Consider the following 18738-nt stretch of genomic DNA (forward strand, 5'->3'; position numbering starts at 1 on the left):
AAATTCAGAAAGCGGGAAAGAATACTACTAATATAAAACTATTTACTGGATATTTAGAATTTTTTTTTCTCCTTTATACGTAAAAGTTGTTCAAAAAATTTTTCATTGTTTTCTTTTCTTTCTGTTTTCTGGAACCTTCAAACTGTTTGGAAGAATCTCTAAAAATATAGAAGGATAATAATATTATCAAAAAACAAATCGTGTCACTCATTAAACACCAAAAAATGAAAAGAAAAAAAAAAGAGAGAAAATTGAGAAAAAGGAATCAAATTAAAATTCAACTTAGCTTAGCCTTATTTGAACTTCTTACCGAACAGGATCATTTGCAATTGATCATACATTGAGATAACACCAGCACCTGCAACACCTCTTAAGATGTTAGCACCGCAACCCTTGAATAGGGAGGGAACACCTTCGGCAGCGACAATCTTTCTTAAACAGTCAAAGGCACCGTCGTACTTAACGGCTTGGCCAGAGGTCATCATCATTCTTCTTCTAACGGTATCCAATGGGTAGGAACATGTGGAGGCACCAGTAGTAACAACCCAACCTAACAGGAATGAAGCCAAGAATGAACCTTCCAAAGAACCGGTTAGCAAAACAGGTTTCAAGGAATCATACATACCAAAGTACAGACCTCTGTAAACAACAATACCAACAACAGAAGGTAAGAAACCTCTGTAAAGACCGGCGAGACCGTCGGATTTCAAAGTCTTCTTGTAGACGTCGACCAAACCATTGAATTGACGAGCACCACCCTTCTTGGAGGATTTAGAGTCGGCAGCCAATCTGGTTCTTGCATAATCCAAAGAGTAAACAAACATCAATGACAAGGCACCAGCAGCACCACCGGAGGCCAAGTTACCGGCGAACCATTTGGTGTAACCTTCCTCCTTTTTGAAACCGAACATGGCCTTAATCTTGTCCTTGAAGGCGAAATTCAAAGCTTGAGTGGGGAAATAACGGATGACGTTGGCTGTGTTACCTCTCCAGAATGAGATAATACCTTCCTGTGTGGCGGTTCTCTTGAAACAGTCCAAGATACCAGCGTATTTTTTGTCTAGAGTACCTTGTTTTAACATTTCATCTTGGTTTTGAATCAAAAGTTTAACTCTTTCGATGGGAGAAGCGGCGGTCTTGGCGACGGCGGCACTGACACCACCCATCAAGAAATCGATCAGAAAGTTAGATTCTTTCTTTGGAGCCGGAGCTGGTGGTAATGGAGTTTTGATTTGGGCGTTAGAGGACATGACTATTTGATTGTACTTGTGATACTGTATGGATATGAGGTATAGAAGAGCACGCAAAGAAAGAACAACAACAAATATAAATACTGTAGAGGGTCTCTTCGATTTGTAGATGTATTGCAAATGTACGCTATAACCAACAATGTGTATATACTCTTTTCAATGCGACATCGTGAAAAATTAATTGTTAAACTCAAATGGTATTTATATTCTGCGACGACGTGGGCCCGATCGACGGAGACATGTCCCCGATAATCGCACCTCACCCTCTGAGAGTGGGGGCCTCTCATTGGCCCATGCTCTACACCAATCAAGGTGGCGCGTTTACCGCCTTTCTTTTGCTCCCACAAGGAAAACCGTTCTCGTGCAGAGTGATATTCACATTGGCATAAGACGTATATAAAACATAATGTGTACATACACAGGTAAGATACATAGAGAGAGAAAAATGCAGTGTAGAGGGTTGACTAGCTGGGCAGTTTCTGTGGCAAGTTCTGTTGTTCTTGAATGACTTTATTGAGCTGTTCCTCATTCTTGAAGTCTTGTCGCCAATTACAGATGGGACAGTGCAATTGTTTGCCCCAGAAAACAGGGACCAAGGGTATGAACCAGACGGTGAAAAACTCCTTCCTCTTGATGGGACCCACGCTAAAATTGTGACAGTTCGGACAGTAAAGGTTCTGGTGTCCCGGCACGGAGTCGTATGAAGAGTCGAAACTCCTCATACCACATACAATGGGGATGAAAGACATGATAGTGCTTGCAAGGGTTTCTATTAAGTTTGGCGGTGCTCTAATCGTTTATCACCTTCTTGTCGATGTTTCCAGCCTCTTTCTTATTCAGCCGTTTTCCTTATATATAGCAGTACTGCAGAACGGAGAGGGAAAGGGAAAAGGTAAAGGGAGAAGGGATGGGCGTGGCTAATGCGTATCTTCGTAGTTGCGTACATCCTCTTGATTTTCAGTACATAACTGGTTACCCAGAAGAAGCCCGTTTCTGTCTTTCCGTTTCTTTTTTTACATTTTTTTCTTTTCACTTCATATTTCTCCTTTTCGAAAGTCAGTGTTCTAAAAAAGAAAAGCTCGTGCTCTTTTCGAGGCACCATTCGCCGGCTCCGCCGTCTTCACATTCTCCCCTGCCGGCAGGAGCCAGCATACATGGTAAACACGTAGGTAGCCTCGGGCGGTAACGGAGCCATCCGGTCGCTGACAATTACCCCTTGCAGCGAGCCCCAGCGCCCTACTAGGCCTACCACCCATACACCACGTCAGAGTAGTTGCCGTTTTACTCCGGGAAGTGCCGTCGTACGTGCATGCGCGTCCTGCAGGCATACCATGAGGTTGCGTACAATCACCTGTAGGAAGCAAAAAAGCTTGTATATGTAATCATCAGCAAGAAATCTGGTGGGTTCGAACCACTTGTGTACATAGATACTACCGTCCTGCGTCATTCCTCATGTCTCCTGCCGCTCTCGTAACTCTTTTCTTCTTCAACCTTGCTGTTATTCCCTATTACGATATTGGGTAACTAAGTGGTCCAAATAGAAAAAAGAAGGGACTCAACTTCACAGGTACTTCATTTTTTGTTCGTACACATTTTTCATATCGGTGACTTTCCACACAAATTAGCGCAGTGATTCCTTTATCTGAGTTTTTTGAAAGGAAAAAAAAGCCAACTATTTTTGATGCAGATTATTGATTTTCTGCGTGGTTCCCCTTCCTGCATAAAAATAAACACAATCTTAATACGCCATACGTTGACTCCATTTTCTTTTGCTCGTTTCATTATAATATCTTCCTATGCCGCTTCCTGCGTGGGTTTCCCTTTATTATAACTTTTAAGGTTTCCTTCCGCCCACATACATGCAATTTTATCATATTTTTCTCTTTTTTTTTTTTTCTCTTTGTTGTGTTTTTTAAAAAAGTTCAATTGTTTAAAAGGAATCAAGTAAATTATATATATGTGACCATATCTCTCAAATTCTATTTTTTGCTCTAGATTTTGCTCTTGACAAGGTTTTCTTCTTTCTTGCGCGTTTACCCCGTATCTTGCAGTCAGCTTAATCGTAATATATAGAGATTATAATAAGAATAAAGCTAATGTGCGCTAATATCCCTGAATTCGACTCATTTTACGAAAATGAAAATATAAACTACAACTTGGAATCACTCACACCATTGAATTGCGACGTTAACTCGCCTTTTTTTCCTACAAATAATAATGACGTCAACGTTAACTCCTACAACGATGAGAATTTAACTTATTCCAACTTTTTATTGTCTTATAAGGATAAGTTGACTACTACAACTACCAAAAATAATAGCATCAATAGTAGTAATAATAATAATAATAATAAGAATAATAATAATAATAATAATAACAATCTACTGGGCAATGATATAAGCCAGATGGCTTTCTTACTCGATTATCCTTCTACTCTCAATGAACCGCAGTATGCCGTAAATTGTAAAGACATTTACAAAAAGGAAATATCGACACCCTCCTCATTAGTGTCAAGCTTGCCATCTGCTAAATTCTCGTTATCCTTATCAAATTCCCCCTCTCCCCCGGCACCATCATCTTCCTCTTTGAGGAAGGGAGAAACGATAATTCCTAACGCCAGTTCCAACGGCGACATATTCGCCGATCCAAATGCATTCGAAAAGGAGGCGTTACCCCTTACGCAAGAACTAACGTTAGAAAATCTAAATAATCAATTAAACTATCCAGATTTTACGATAAACGCCATTGAACAAGATCCCCTCCCCTCTTCCTTTTCGTCGTCCTCGTCGTCGTCGTCAGAATCAACCACTTCTTCCACGACAAAAAGGAAACCCTGTCATGATTCATTTACACACTCATCGCCCTCTTCTTCTTCTGAATCCAAGAAGATTTCCGACTCAAGATTATCCGCCGAGGGTCTAGCAAAAGTGCTGAACTTAGAATCCCCTGAAGAAGCTCTGAAAAGAGAACGCTTTATATTGGGCATTTTCCAAAATGAGCTAAATTACCCGCTAGGTTTCAAAACCTGGATTAGAGACACTACAAAGGATTACAGGACAAAATTGATTAATCAACTGCATGAACGCGTAAAGGTCAAGTACCCCGAATACGATCAGTCCATATTGGAAACAATAATTAGGCGAGGCACCTACTACATGATGCAGAGCAGGTTAAGGAGAGAAAGAAGGATGAAATTAAAAGAACGCAAAAGAACAACCTAGTATATATTTTGAAGAAAACAATGCATTATATAGTTCATTCATATATACATATATATATATATATATATATAACTTACCCACTCACATAGAAAGGAAAAATATAAATGAACTGGTTTTCATATCTATCATCTGCCTTGCTTTTTCCAATTCTGTACTGTCCAAAAAAGAAAAATAAACTATAGTAAAGAATAAAGATAACATCAGAATTTTATTATGGTACATATAATTAAAAAAATTTACAACTCAACTCTTATCACCCCCGACTATCAAAATCTAGTGAAAGAAGTCTTTTTCTTGGATTGTTTCATGAGTTTAGCCTTCTTGTAAACGTGATGTCTGCCATCTCTCCAACCAGAAGTTGTTATTTTCTTCTTGAGAGCTTCCTCGACAGGTTTTTTTTCATCAACATCCATGTTAATCCCTTGCTCTTCCTTTTTCTTTAGATCTTCTAATTTCTGCTTCAGTAAATCTTCCTTTAATTTATTTGATATTCTTTGTTCACGTGCGTCCACAGCTTTTTGGAAAACTCCCCGTCTCTTAACTGCTTTAGCATTTATATGACTACTAGCACGTATTGATTTGGCCATTGTTCTTTGTTCTTGCTACTTTTGCCTTATTCTATAAATTTAGACCTTCTCGAGCCATTGATAATATTGCATTGAGTAATTGTACCAATTTCTAGTATGAAAATTTTCAAAGAGCCCCATCGCTTAGTCTCCGCTAGCGAAAAAAAAAAAAAAAAAAAAAAAAAGAGAAAACGTGAGAAAATCGCAAAGGCGCACTTTGCATGACAGATTTTAAACCCGGACACCCTAACACCTATACATCCGAAGACTTTCAAAAACTGTTCTACGTCTACCATTTTCACGTTTCTAGCGATGCATCGCGTCCCTCTGTGAAGTGGACTTGCGAGGCTTCGATAAGTAATGAGCTTAGCGCAGGCTCGCATCACTGCGGTACAGCTCGCCCTGTCTCGTCTGCCAACCGTGTTGCAATCGTCATGAGAATTGCGCGGCCCGGCCAGATAGGCTCCCTCTTTCCACCATTCCAGGTTCTTCTAACCTCCAGAGACACTGTATCTACAATGGGATAGTGATAATATATCTTTACAATGCTAGTATTTGGTTGAGTTTTTCATCAAATCGAACAGAAAAGTCACCAATAAATTTAGAGGAAAATGTATGTGAAACAGTGATATTAAAAGCGTGAAACCGTTGGCTAGAGTGCATCGTAAAAGACGGTCTGAGGGCTCCTGATTCAAAAATGATCAGAAAAGAAGATAAAAATGAGGTTCGAGCGCGATTCCTAGCGTATGAACAGTGAAGCGGCGTCATATCCATGAATGAAATTGAAGATTCTCAACTGACAGTCATATGAGCCGCTATGATATCTATGAAACTAAAGAGTAGGACAGCACTAGGCCCATCTCGGATAAACTAGGACCGCGGATTTGATGTCGGCGCATCAAACCTTATGAATTATATCCTTTTACTTTTGAGCTGGTTTCAACATCCGAATAGAAGCAATTTTACTAACATCTATCATTGCAAATGAATCTGCAAAAATACTTTTTTTTCACAGGGCTAACTTGCGTACTCAAAAGAGACTTGCCGCTTCTGTTGTCGGTGTTGGTAAGGGAAAGGTTTGGTTAGACCCAAACGAAACCTCTGAAATTGCTCAAGCCAACTCCAGAAATGCCATCAGAAAATTGGTCAAGAACGGCACCATCGTCAAGAAGGCCGTTACTGTCCACTCCAAATCCAGAACCAGAGCCCACGCTCAATCTAAAAGAGAAGGTCGTCACAGTGGTTACGGTAAGAGAAAGGGTACCAGAGAAGCTCGTTTACCATCCCAAGTTGTCTGGATCAGAAGATTACGTGTCTTGAGAAGACTATTGGCCAAGTACCGTGATGCTGGTAAGATTGACAAACATTTGTACCATGTTCTGTACAAGGAATCCAAGGGTAACGCTTTCAAGCACAAGAGAGCTTTGGTTGAACACATTATCCAAGCTAAGGCTGATGCTCAACGTGAAAAGGCTTTGAACGAAGAAGCTGAAGCTAGAAGATTGAAGAACAGAGCTGCTCGTGACAGAAGAGCCCAAAGAGTTGCTGAAAAGAGAGATGCTTTGTTGAAGGAAGACGCTTAACTGATTACAAATAATTAATTAAGAGATTATGTACGTTCTTATTGTTCTATATATGTTTTATTTTCTCTAAAATGTGCCAAATACAATAATAAATTCTAAAGGAAATGGAAATGGAAATAGCTAGAAGCCAATCGTCCATATACCTTATCAATACTGGTTGATATCCGGCCGAGAATGAGCAGTGATGCCCTAGATATCGCTTAAGCTTCCCAAATAAGTCATTTCACGGGTTAGATGTGCTCGCTTAATCCTTAATGGAATCGTGTAGTATTGGTATGTATTCGGGGCGTCCAGGGATGAATTGATTTGTTATGATAGGAGGAAACAAGACATGACGGTATTTTTTATAGTGGATTTCCTTAACAATGCCACTAAAATTGAGAACTCCTTTGCCGTGTATACAGGCAGCACAGTCATGATTATTATTCGTGGTATGTATCGTTTCTATATCGTATACCCATTGGTCTATCACCCTCTGCATTATGCGAGATTGTTGTACTTGCAGTTTATCAAAGTATAATGAATATCAGCCACATTCGCGAATGCACTATCACCTGAAGATAGCTTATCCACACACTTATAAGTGCGGAACTATCTTAAGTCCTCAAAATCTCGGGTTCGTTCATTATCAAGGCGGAAGGTACCCTTATCGAACTTTCTATGGAGAAAAGCAGGAATAATACGGTTTTTAGAAAAAGAGTGGCTGGGGGGTTACATCAAGAAAAGGCATTAAAGTTTTTTATTCTCTCCTCTTTCTCAATCGTGTCATTTTTTGTGGTATATCATTGGTTTTATGATTTTACAAATACTTTATGTAGCCCATTTTAAGAATGATCCTTTGAACTAAACATAAAAAACTGTTAATTCTATATTGGCGGCCTAAGGGGGGAAAGCTATCTTGAAAATGATGTGAATGATGAAGTGGGACAGAATCCAAGGCTCGTTTTTTAGTTGAAGGAGTTTTCAGGCGTCTCTTCTTTGAGAGCCTTCCTTTCCGCTATTGTTATTATGTCACTGGCACTGTTCCTTTTCTCTCAATTTCAGCGCATGAAGAAGTTTTGAACCAAAAAAAATAAAAACCGAAACAGAATACTTCTATGTATAATACGGCATACAAAGAAAACACATCGGGGATTTAACCAAGGAATACTCTACTTTCACACAGATACTTCTCACTAATAACATTTAACAAGGATGCTTTTCTTCTCTTTTTTCAAGACTTTGGTCGACCAAGAAGTGGTCGTAGAGGTATGTTTATAATAATTTACATCCGAATGCCCTTTGATACAGGAAAACTAACGGCTGTCGTACATCAATTTTTCAAAAAGCTGAAATACTAACGTTTGCTTGTTGCTGTTATTGTGTTTTGATTTAGTTAAAAAATGACATCGAAATAAAAGGTACACTACAGTCTGTAGACCAGTTCCTAAACCTGAAGCTGGACAACATATCATGTACAGACGAAAATAAATATCCGCATTTGGGTTCAGTAAGGAACATCTTTATAAGAGGTTCCACAGTCAGATATGTTTATCTAAACAAGAACATGGTGGATACGAATTTACTACAAGACGCTACCAGAAGGGAGGTGATGACCGAAAGGAAATGAGGAAGGTGCTGTTTATTTTCAAGGCATTCATTTTTACTAGTTTGTACACAGGTATCGTTACAAAAAATTGAGATTATATGTATATGTATATATGTAGGTCAAAAGATAATTCAACGATTTGTATTAATTTCTCAATTGCCGGTGTTGAAAAAACACAAAATCAGTAACTCCTGCCTCATCATCATGCAAGTTTTTTCACCAGATCATAAACTGCCCAACCAGACCAGAAAAGTTTAGCATTTTGTTGCATTTTCTCCCTGTAAATTTATCATCTAGTTCTATTTTGTTTTGTTCTGCTAAATGCGCATAATGGAGAAGCGAATGCCATGAAATGCAGATCAACGTACGAGGACGCTGAGTGTAAGTGTTATTTACAAAATATAACCGCATAAACTCCGAAGTGGCTACATATCCGGAATATCTGCACTGACCCCCAGAACAAAATGGATAGGAATGTTTATGAAGCTTGCAGCAACATAATAAAGGAATTTGGAACACATGTGGTGAGCGCCGATGAAGTGCTTGCAGAAAAGATAGATAATGCTGTCCCTATACCGTTCAAAACAAGGGAAGATCTAGATGCTGATGCAGAGAAGGACAGAAATGAGGGTGTGTTCGAAGGCAATATCATTCCCGATATTGATTTACGTGTGGTCCACTACTATGCGACCCAATTGTGTCTGAGTAGGTATCCCCATTTAATCAACGCATTTGATGAGACAAGCCTTGTTACATTGGGCTTGCTTGTTGAAAAATGGGTGAAAGACTATTTGACTAGCACCAATACAGCAGACGCTAACCAAAATAAAATAATCGGAAAGGGACCATGCGCATTTGTATCGAAACATATCGATTATAGACACGCTCCAGGCAACATTTGAATGCATCATGACCCCTTTAACATTGCGGCAGTGGCTGAAAGCTTCGGGCGCCACTATGTACCCAAGGAAAGGACATCATACCCTTATCAGTAATTACGCTTCAAGTAGTGTTAAGGAAAAAGCTGCTAAAGCATAAAAAAATGACGCCTTGCCAGCATGCACTAGATTCTGCGTTCACAAAAACAAGAGTTACTTCAGTTGCAATCGTAGACGCAGTGTAACAAGTACTTTAAGACGATGGATCTGGCGTGTCCGATCGATACGGTGCAAGAGCAGAGCAATTAGATGCCCGCTTTCGAGATAATCATTTTATATTTCCTTCTAAACATGCGTAGTAGAACAAAGGCACCCGCTTGGATACGTATAAGCCAGTATCTACTACTTCTACACAGTATTCAATCACCACTGCTAGCTTAGTATTTCCTTTTACGTATCAAATGACTGTGTGTCCTCTTTTCTTTATGAAGCATTTTTTTTTTTCACTTTGAAAAATTTGGCGATGAGTTCTTTAAAAACACTTGATTGACTGACAAATTCACAAAGCTATTGTTTCCAGCACTTCTCTCCACTACATTCAACTCAAGGCACGCATTGCAAAAATGGCTAGAAGAAAGAATTTCAAAAAGGGAAACAAGAAGACTTTTGGAGCCCGTGATGACTCAAGAGCTCAAAAGAACTGGTCAGAACTAGAAAAGGAAAATGAAAAATGGGAAAGATACTACAAGACTTTAGCTCTTTTTCCAGAAGACCAATGGGAACAGTTCAAGAAAACATGCCAGACCCCACTACCTCTGACCTTTAGAATTACAGGCTCCAGAAAGCATGCTGGCGAGGTTTTGGATCTATTCAAGGAAAGGCATCTACCAAACTTGACTAATGTTGAATTCGAAGGTGAAAAAATCAAGGCCCCTGTAGAATTACCTTGGTATCCAGACCATCTCGCCTGGCAATTGGATGTTCCTAAGACAGTCATTAGAAAAAATGAACAATTTGCAAAAACCCAGAGGTTCTTGGTTGTTGAAAACGCGGTTGGTAACATCTCAAGACAAGAAGCTGTTTCAATGATTCCCCCAATCGTTCTTGAAGTGAAACCTCATCATACCGTTTTGGATATGTGCGCTGCTCCTGGTTCAAAAACTGCTCAGCTAATTGAGGCCTTACATAAAGATACAGATGAACCATCTGGATTCGTTGTAGCGAATGATGCCGATGCTAGAAGATCTCATATGTTGGTTCACCAATTGAAGAGATTGAATAGTGCTAATTTGATGGTTGTTAATCATGATGCTCAGTTTTTCCCACGCATTAGATTACACGGCAACTCAAATAAAAAGAATGACATTTTGAAATTCGACAGAATTCTTTGTGATGTTCCATGTTCTGGTGATGGTACCATGAGGAAAAATGTTAACGTTTGGAAAGATTGGAACACACAAGCAGGGCTTGGTTTGCATACTGTTCAACTAAATATCCTGAACAGAGGTCTGCATCTTCTAAAGAGCAACGGTAGATTGGTTTACTCGACCTGTTCTTTAAATCCTATTGAAAATGAGGCTGTCATTGCGGAGGCACTAAGAAAGTGGGGCGACAAAATTAGGTTAGTTAATTGTGATGATAAACTTACTGGTTTAATAAGGTCCAAGGGTGTATCTAAATGGCCCGTTTATGATAGAAACCTGACAGAGAAGAACAAGGGGGACGAAGGTACATTAGAAAGTTTCTTTCCACCATCTGAAGAAGAAGCTTCTAAGTTCAATCTGAAGAATTGTATGAGAGTTTATCCCCACCAACAAAATACAGGAGGGTTTTTCATCAGTGTCTTCGAAAAAGTTGAAGATAACATCGAAGCGGCTGCAGAGAAACTATCTTCAGAAACTCCAGCCTTAGAATCTGAAGAACCTCAAACAAAAAAAATGAAGGTGGAAGAAGTCCAAAAGAAAGAAAGATTACCCCGTGATGCCAACGAAGAACCATTTGTCTTTGTTGACCCACAACACGAAGCTTTGAAGGTTTGCTGGGACTTTTATGGTATCGACAACATTTTCGACAGAAACACCTGTCTAGTGCGTAACGCCACCGGTGAACCAACCAGAGTCGTTTACACTGTATGCCCAGCTTTGAAGGACGTTATTCAAGCCAATGACGACAGGTTGAAGATTATTTATTCCGGTGTGAAATTGTTTATCTCCCAAAGAAGTGACATTGAATGTTCGTGGAGAATCCAAAGTGAGTCATTGCCAATAATGAAACATCATATGAAATCCAATAGAATTGTTGAAGCTAACTTGGAAATGCTGAAACATTTGTTGATCGAATCATTCCCTAATTTTGATGACATTCGTTCCAAGAATATTGATGACGATTTTGTCGAAAAGATGACGGAATTGAGCTCTGGCTGTGCTTTCGTTGATGTATCAAGAAACGACCCTGCAAAGGAGAACTTGTTTTTACCGGTTTGGAAGGGTAACAAATGCATCAATTTAATGGTCTGTAAGGAAGATACCCATGAGCTATTATACAGAATATTTGGTATTGATGCGAATGCCAAGACTACTCCAAAACCTGAAGAAAAGATAGAAACGACGGAGGCTCCTACTGAAGCTTCTACTGAAGCTTCTTGCGAAACTCCTAACGTTACTGAATAAGTGGGTATTATTTTCCTTACTCTTCACTTTATAATAAATGTATATTATTAAGAGGCAAAATATATCATAATACGTCTGCAATAAAACAATTTTCAGTTGATCTTCTTTTTTTTTTCTTGGAAGGATAATATATGGAAAGGCTGTATATATTCAGTCGAATTAAAATTAAAAATACAATGTATGAAAATTATACGGAGGGCGAGGGAAGCTTATATACTGAAAAGGGAATTAATTACCCATGCACGGAATTAAACGAAGATTTTTTGTAGATTTTATGGCGAGAAGTCTAATTAATTGTAGCATTAGTGACCCAAGGTATAAATAGCAAAAGATCTCCGGAGTTGGCGACGAACACTTACCTTTTGAGCATCGACGAACGAATCAACCACAACCTTGATAGATCTATCCAGGTCATAAGATGATACAAATTCAGATAACCTCATTTTAGCAAAGGACTCTGCGATTCTTAAAATGGATTCCAAATGACGAACGGTGATGGGAAATGACCCTGTAGAAATACTTTCTCTTCTTAAGTCCGCATATACCCTACTAATCTTATCCATATCCATTTGATGCAGTTTAGGATAAATCTTGGTTCTGGCGTAGTGGATATACTTCATTAATAATTCTTGTGAAATTGGGGAAATTTCTTCTTCTTTTTTCCTTTGTCTTTGAAGCCTCCTTTGTCTTGCAGTAAGTTGCTCATTTATTTCATCCTCACCTTGTTCTATTGCCGACTCACCATTATCTTTGGGCGCTTCATTTTCTTCATCCTCGTCGTTTTCGGGATGAGATCTCACATGAGAATCAACAACAAACGTAGCCAGTCTCTGGTCAGCCTCCTCATCAACTAGATCTCTAACGACACATAAAATATCAAATCTAGAGAGAATTGGCTCAGTTAAACCAACATTTTGAGCTAAAGGCAACGTTGAATTGTATCTACCACCATTTGGATTTGCTGCAGCAATGATTGAACAACGTGCTTGTAGCGTCGTAACAATGCCTGCTTTAGAAATAGAAATACTCTGCTGTTCCATTGCTTCATGAATAGATGTACGATCTTGATCGTTCATCTTATCGAATTCATCAATCAAACAAACACCCTTATCGGCTAACACTAGCGCACCACCCTCTAAGGTCCATTCTTTAGTAATGGGGTCTTTTCTAACGGACGCAGTTAAACCGACAGCTGAAGCACCTTGACCTGTGGCAAAGACAGCTCTGTGGGCTGTTTTCTCGACGTATTTCAAGATTTGAGATTTGGCGGTACCTGGGTCACCTAATAATAAGACATTGATATCACCACGAATGGAATGTTTTCCGTTAACGTTTTTTGGAACACCGCCAAACAACGAACATGCCACAGCAGTTTTGATATCCCTGTGGCCATAGATTGATGGTGCCATAGAAGATATAATTTTATCTATTATACCACGATCTCTAGAAATTTTCCTAAACTCGCGTTCTTCCTCTTCGGTCCAACTGAAAACATCCAAACCCTCTTCTCCTTCATTTGCTGCATTACCTTCTCTTCTTTTAACAGAATTCGCTTCAATAACTGTCGCAAAAACGGGGAAGCCGTTCTTTGCATTCAAATTACCGTCGTAGTTGTTTTTGTAGATACCTGTAACTTCAACCTCTTCACCTGGCTTGGATACATCGACCAAATCAGCCAATAAAATGACCTCTCTGTGTCTTGGTAAACGACCCGGAGGAACTGTCCCTGGTGCCTCTTGTAGGGTGACTCTTTGGTAGTTACGGTAAACCGTTTTCTCTCCATTGACTCTGAAAGGACCTTTTGATTTACAGTTTGTACAGAATGAAATTCTAATCTCTTCATTAGAATCCTGAAAGAAGGGACCCAAGATGGAGCCACATTTTAGGCAGTTGAATTTAACATATTTCAACTGAGGGAAAACACCTGTTCTTCTTGTCACCACACCAGTGACACGTACCAAAGATGTCAAATTTGATTCACGCAATTCACGCAAACTGTATATTGTTGGAAAATCAGAAATTCTCACATGAATTTCCGAGTGAATACGGGCATAATCCGGATAATGTAATTCTGTCGCCTCCATGGCAACTATATCAAATATTTTCAACATTTCTTCCGGGCACTTGGCTAAAAATAATGCCAAAATAGCTTTGGATTCAGCGAGGTGTCTATAATTAACTTCCAAAGATTCTGAATTCATTTCACCTAATGTTCTAATACGTGCACCGTAAACGGAGCGACCGGTTTCATCCGTGTATTCCAGCAGGAACGATTTCAGTTCTCTGGCGATAGTTCTTGAAACATTAGGTTGGGTGATCCATTCCGAGTAGCTATTAGCTTTCACATTACTCAAAGATTCTAAGGTCAGTTCTTCTCTCAATGGATCAATTTCCATATCACTTAACAGATCGTCATCGCTATTTTCCAAATCTTCGTACTGCCTTCTCCTTCTTCGTCTTTGCACTGGAAGACCCATCTCATCTAATTGTGCGGCACCTTCTTGTTCGTCGTCCTCATCGTCTATGTAGGCAACGTTTCTTAGTAGCCTATCTCTTTCATTTAGCTGAGCATCAATGCGGCGACGTTCGCTCAGAGATAACTCTTGCTGTATCCTATCATCAACTTGACCTGGATCATACCTATCCCTGTTCTGATCAGCCGCATAGTCCTCGTACATATCATCGCCCATCAAATCGACTTCGTTCATTCCTTCTTCTACTTCATCAATGTCCGGCACATCATCAACTTCGTTATCGTCACCTTCAGGATTAATCATATCTGGAGAACCAATAGGCGAGGAAACAGGGTCCATACCCCTTCTGAAAGGTTGCTGAGGGGAAGATGGCGGTAATTCATTTTCTGAGTCGGAATCATCTTCTTCACGTCTACGTCTTCTATTATCAGACATTATTTATCACAATCAAAAGTTACGCTAGTTTTTAATGTGGAAAAAAAACGTTTATGAACTCAATTGACCTAAATGCACAACGACTGCATAAATCACAAGATATCTACTTTTACTCTCAGGAATTAATTGATGAGAATAAGTTAGCATCCCATTATCTTGCTCGAAATTTTTCGTTGTCTTGTTTTTTTCGGTAAGCAATTAGATTTCCTAAAAGGGCATATCATAAATATCCTTTACGCGATTTTGCCATTTGTGATCTCCAACCAAATCACAACTGAATAGAAAACATTTAATATTTATGTGATTAAAATGATGTTTATATTTAAATATTTACAGAATGTTCAAACTAGGGGTTTTTATTTAGATGGCAAGTTAGTCCTTCTCCTTTTTAGCATCCAAAATTTCGAACTCAGCTTTCCATACCGAGTTACCTTGCTTCGTACTCACATCCTTGAATAATTTTTGGAATATATCATTATACCAATCTGCAGCCAAGGGCTCCAGCCCTTCCTTTACATTATCTGGAAGTTCTTCCCAATCGTTTAGATTGTCCTTAGGGAAAATGATGGTCTTGGCACCGGATCTCTTTGCCGCCACGGCTTTTTCTCTCAACCCACCGATACGTAGGACTTTACCGGTAAGGGTCAGTTCACCAGTCATGGCGACTGTTGGATCGATTGACTTGTTTAATGCTAGAGATAGGAATGAGGTAGCCATGGTTACACCTGCTGATGGACCGTCTTTGGGCGTTGCCCCTTCAGGACAATGCAAATGGATGGAAGCCTTCTCGAAAAACCTGTTTTCAGGGTACTTTTGTGCTAAATACATCTTGGCAAAAGAATAGGCCAGTCTTGACGATTCCTTCATAACATCCCCCAGTTGCCCGGTTCTTTCAAACGTTGGATGCTTACAGTTGTGCAATGGTTGTTCAAGGACAGATTCTACATACAATGAACAGCCTCCCATATTAGTCCATGCCAACCCCATTACTACACCCGGTGGAGTAGTCTCATATAATCTATCTGTGGTGTACACTGAAGGACCAACGTAATCTTTTAGATTTTCTTGGGATATGGAAAGATTGATCTTTTCAGAAGTTTTCAAAGCTTCAATATCATCTTTTGTCTTCTCCAAATCATTATCCTTACTTTTCCTTGATGAGTTTTTGCTGCTTTTGTCCGCCTTCTCTTCTTCGGAGGGAATATTTTCCTTGGATTTGGCATCATCTGGTGAAGTTGGTGAATCTTCAATACTCAATTTCTTTACGACTTGTAAGGCGGCTTTACGGTAAATTTTTTCAATGTGTTTTTTCAAATTTCTTACACCACTTTCTCTACAGTAGTACTTCATTAATGCCGTGATCGCATCTTCTGTCATATCGACATGAGAATTCTCCAAACCGGCACTTTTCTTGGCACTTGGAACCAAATATTGTTCGGCAATCTTAACCTTATCTTCGGCAACATATCCCGTCAATTCAATGACCTCCATACGATCTAGTAAAGGTCTTGGAATGGTTTCCAAAGAATTTGCTGTACAAACAAAGAGCACTTTTGATAAATCGATAGGAATATCCAAATAGTTATCCAAGAAACTATTATTTTGTTCAGGGTCCAGCACTTCTAATAATGCCGCAGATGGATCGCCATGTATACCACCATGTCCAATCTTATCGATTTCATCGATCAAAATCAAAGGATTTTGGGTTTGACATTTCTTCAGGGCTTGAACCACCCTACCAGGTAAAGCACCGATGTATGTTCTTCTATGACCTTTGATTTCTGCCACATCTGTCATACCACCCACAGAGAATCTGAAAAACTTCCTGTTAAGGGCTCTGGCGATAGATTTACCTATCGAAGTCTTACCAACACCTGGCGGTCCCACAAAACATATGATTTTACCATCGACTTTTCCTAATAATTTTCCAACAGCAATAAATTCCAAAATACGATCTTTGACGTCTATCATACCGTAATGATCTTCGTCCAGAATTTTCTTTGCCCTCGGAATAGAATACTGTTCCTTAGAATGCTTCCCCCATGGGATCGAGGTTAACCAATCCAAATAGTTTCTAATGACGCCAAATTCAGACATGGATGTTTCCAAAGTACTCAACTTAGTAATTTCATCATCAAAGATTTTCTGAACGCTTTCGGGCAATTTCAGTGACTTCACCCTTTCCTTATAAGTATCGATTAATTTATCGCGACCATCGTCGATACCTAGTTCTCTTTTAATACCCTTTAACTGTTCCATTAAATAATATTCTCTTTGTCTCTTCTGAATTTTTGTTTCCACATCTTTGGAGATTTTGTTTTGCAATTCCGCATTCATTAATTCTTTCTTGAGGACTAGTAGCGATTTTTCTAACCTATGTTCAATGTTTAAGGATGACAAAATATCTTGCAGTTCGTCCTCTTCGCCGGCAGAAACAGCTGCAGCAAAATCTGCCAATCTAGCGGGTTCCTCGAAAATGTTTGTGGTGGCGGATTGAATGGACGCTGAGAAAGTGGCAATTTGTTCTCTGAACATGGTGTTTAACTGAGAAATTTCTTTGAACACTTTCAAAATTTCAGACGTTAGCGCGTTGATCACGGGCGACTTTCTATCAAATGGCTCATCTTCTAAATTCAATACATTGACTAATGACACATTGTAATCCTTCAAAAATTCTGTCGGATTAACATCTTCACTTTCTTGAATATCATTTAGTTCGTCAGACTCTTCTTCGGAAGCTTCCACTTTCTTGTGTTGATGCAATTCTGAATCTGGTATTCTCTCCACCACGATGTCTTCCAACTTGGGTGTGGCTTGGTCTTCTGTGACCTCGCTTGCCTCAGTGACAGTTGTCCCAGTCTCCTTTTCCTTCTCCTTCTCCTTTTCCTTTTCCTTTTCCCTTGATTGCTCTTTTATTTTTTCCTTTTCTTCGTTCGGTGGGAATAATTCATCAATTTCTATCCTTCTGTGAGGGTACAAAAGGGCAGTCATCGTTTCAGTGCCTGTCTTTTCGTCCTTACTCGGAAAAGCGCTGGTTATCTGAGCTAGAACACCGACATCATAAACATCGTTTTTATCTGTAATCACATCAGTATCTTCTTCTGAATTCTTTAGCATGAAGGCACCGATATAAGGTTGCTGACGGTCCAGCATTTCCTTGATCGCCTTCATAACCCTCTCGTCCGATATCACAACCGCCTTGTAGAAACCTGGAAATAAGGGCCGTCTGGCAATTGGCAATGCGAGCATCTGCGGGTACACTTCTGGCACATCTGCCTTCGGTGGTTTTTGTTTCGGATTGCCGTCCCCAGAATCCGATCGGCTGGATGAAGAAGACTGTCCACCTCCAGAGGCCGAGCTTTTAGAGTTCTTGGAGACTTCACTTTCCGGACCCTTGTCAATCGTTTCATCATCTCGTGTGGGCTCAATATCATTATCAGTATCCCTCTCTTCAGGTACTATCTTGGCATCTTCGTCGTTTTTCTGAGGTGCACTATCATCTTTCGCCAGAATGCTTTTGTAATTGTTCGCAACCAACAAATCTCGGGCAAACTGTTTGTCCAGTCTTGTAAGCTGCTCCATGTGTTTTGGATTCTTCAATTGATATTGGAACTCCTGCCATGCTGGAGTCTTAATCATGTGGTTCGGTTTGATATCCGTCAAGTCGTGCACGTTCAAACTAGATGCGAATCTCTTTTGAGATGGCGTAGCAATCTTAGCGACAGATCGGTAATACTGAAGTGCTCTCATTGTCCTTGCCGCTGTACCAAGGGTCTTTGCGGTTCTCGTTCTTAACATGCCTTATTTGCAAATCTACCCTTTACCTAGCTCAAAACCGAAAAAAAAAGCAACTAAACTTCGAAGCGGTAACAAATGCACACTGTATTATGTGATGTTAACCGTACTGGTAACTGTATGCGCTTATTATTACTGCAGTGCTCTCATCAAAGTAATGCTAAAAGACTTAGTCTGTCTTTATTCTCGTCGGTGGCAAACATTATACACCCTTTACAAAAGAACCCACACATCGCACTGCACTGCATTACACCCTAGCAATAAAATATTATCTATACC

General features: G+C 39.6%; 10 protein-coding genes across 10 annotated transcripts; 5 read left to right on the top strand and 5 right to left on the bottom strand.

Moving 5' to 3' along the window:
- Positions 1-293: 293 nt before the first annotated feature.
- Positions 294-1250, bottom strand: PET9 (ADP/ATP carrier protein PET9; the record flags this gene model as incomplete). The annotated part of the gene is made up of 1 exon (XM_056227604.1): positions 294-1250. One exon carries the CDS (start codon positions 1248-1250, stop codon positions 294-296), a length of 957 nt encoding a protein of 318 aa, XP_056085969.1.
- Positions 1251-1714: 464 nt separating this feature from the next.
- On the bottom strand, positions 1715-1999 carry SKDI02G0790 (uncharacterized protein; the record flags this gene model as incomplete). The annotated part of the gene is made up of 1 exon (XM_056227615.1): positions 1715-1999. The coding sequence occupies one exon, from the start codon at positions 1997-1999 to the stop codon at positions 1715-1717; it is 285 nt and encodes a 94-aa protein (XP_056085970.1).
- Positions 2000-3346: 1347 nt separating this feature from the next.
- SKDI02G0800 (uncharacterized protein) lies at positions 3347-4471 on the top strand (the record flags this gene model as incomplete). The annotated part of the gene is made up of 1 exon (XM_056227626.1): positions 3347-4471. One exon carries the CDS (start codon positions 3347-3349, stop codon positions 4469-4471), a length of 1125 nt encoding a protein of 374 aa, XP_056085971.1.
- Positions 4472-4737: 266 nt separating this feature from the next.
- On the bottom strand, positions 4738-5058 carry SKDI02G0810 (uncharacterized protein; the record flags this gene model as incomplete). Its single annotated transcript, XM_056227637.1, has 1 exon — positions 4738-5058. The coding sequence occupies one exon, from the start codon at positions 5056-5058 to the stop codon at positions 4738-4740; it is 321 nt and encodes a 106-aa protein (XP_056085972.1).
- A 590-nt stretch (positions 5059-5648) lies between these two features.
- RPL19B (60S ribosomal protein eL19) lies at positions 5649-6620 on the top strand (the record flags this gene model as incomplete). Its single annotated transcript, XM_056227648.1, has 2 exons — positions 5649-5650; positions 6053-6620. Coding segments are annotated over 2 exons (570 nt in total).
- Positions 6621-7814: 1194 nt separating this feature from the next.
- On the top strand, positions 7815-8229 carry LSM2 (Sm-like protein LSM2; the record flags this gene model as incomplete). The annotated part of the gene is made up of 2 exons (XM_056227659.1): positions 7815-7868; positions 7996-8229. 2 exons carry the CDS (start codon positions 7815-7817, stop codon positions 8227-8229), a joined length of 288 nt encoding a protein of 95 aa, XP_056085974.1.
- A 443-nt stretch (positions 8230-8672) lies between these two features.
- Positions 8673-9110, top strand: RRN10 (Rrn10p; the record flags this gene model as incomplete). The annotated part of the gene is made up of 1 exon (XM_056227670.1): positions 8673-9110. One exon carries the CDS (start codon positions 8673-8675, stop codon positions 9108-9110), a length of 438 nt encoding a protein of 145 aa, XP_056085975.1.
- Positions 9111-9709: 599 nt separating this feature from the next.
- NCL1 (tRNA (cytosine-C5-)-methyltransferase) lies at positions 9710-11755 on the top strand (the record flags this gene model as incomplete). The annotated part of the gene is made up of 1 exon (XM_056227681.1): positions 9710-11755. The coding sequence occupies one exon, from the start codon at positions 9710-9712 to the stop codon at positions 11753-11755; it is 2046 nt and encodes a 681-aa protein (XP_056085976.1).
- A 302-nt stretch (positions 11756-12057) lies between these two features.
- On the bottom strand, positions 12058-14664 carry MCM2 (MCM DNA helicase complex subunit MCM2; the record flags this gene model as incomplete). Its single annotated transcript, XM_056227692.1, has 1 exon — positions 12058-14664. The coding sequence occupies one exon, from the start codon at positions 14662-14664 to the stop codon at positions 12058-12060; it is 2607 nt and encodes an 868-aa protein (XP_056085977.1).
- Positions 14665-15036: 372 nt separating this feature from the next.
- PIM1 (ATP-dependent Lon protease PIM1) lies at positions 15037-18462 on the bottom strand (the record flags this gene model as incomplete). Its single annotated transcript, XM_056227703.1, has 1 exon — positions 15037-18462. One exon carries the CDS (start codon positions 18460-18462, stop codon positions 15037-15039), a length of 3426 nt encoding a protein of 1141 aa, XP_056085978.1.
- Between the last annotated feature and the right edge of the window lie 276 nt (positions 18463-18738).

The sequence above is a fragment of the Saccharomyces kudriavzevii genome (genome assembly GCF_947243775.1).
Source record: "Saccharomyces kudriavzevii IFO 1802 strain IFO1802 genome assembly, chromosome: 2".
NCBI classification, from domain to species: Eukaryota; Fungi; Ascomycota; class Saccharomycetes; order Saccharomycetales; family Saccharomycetaceae; genus Saccharomyces; species Saccharomyces kudriavzevii.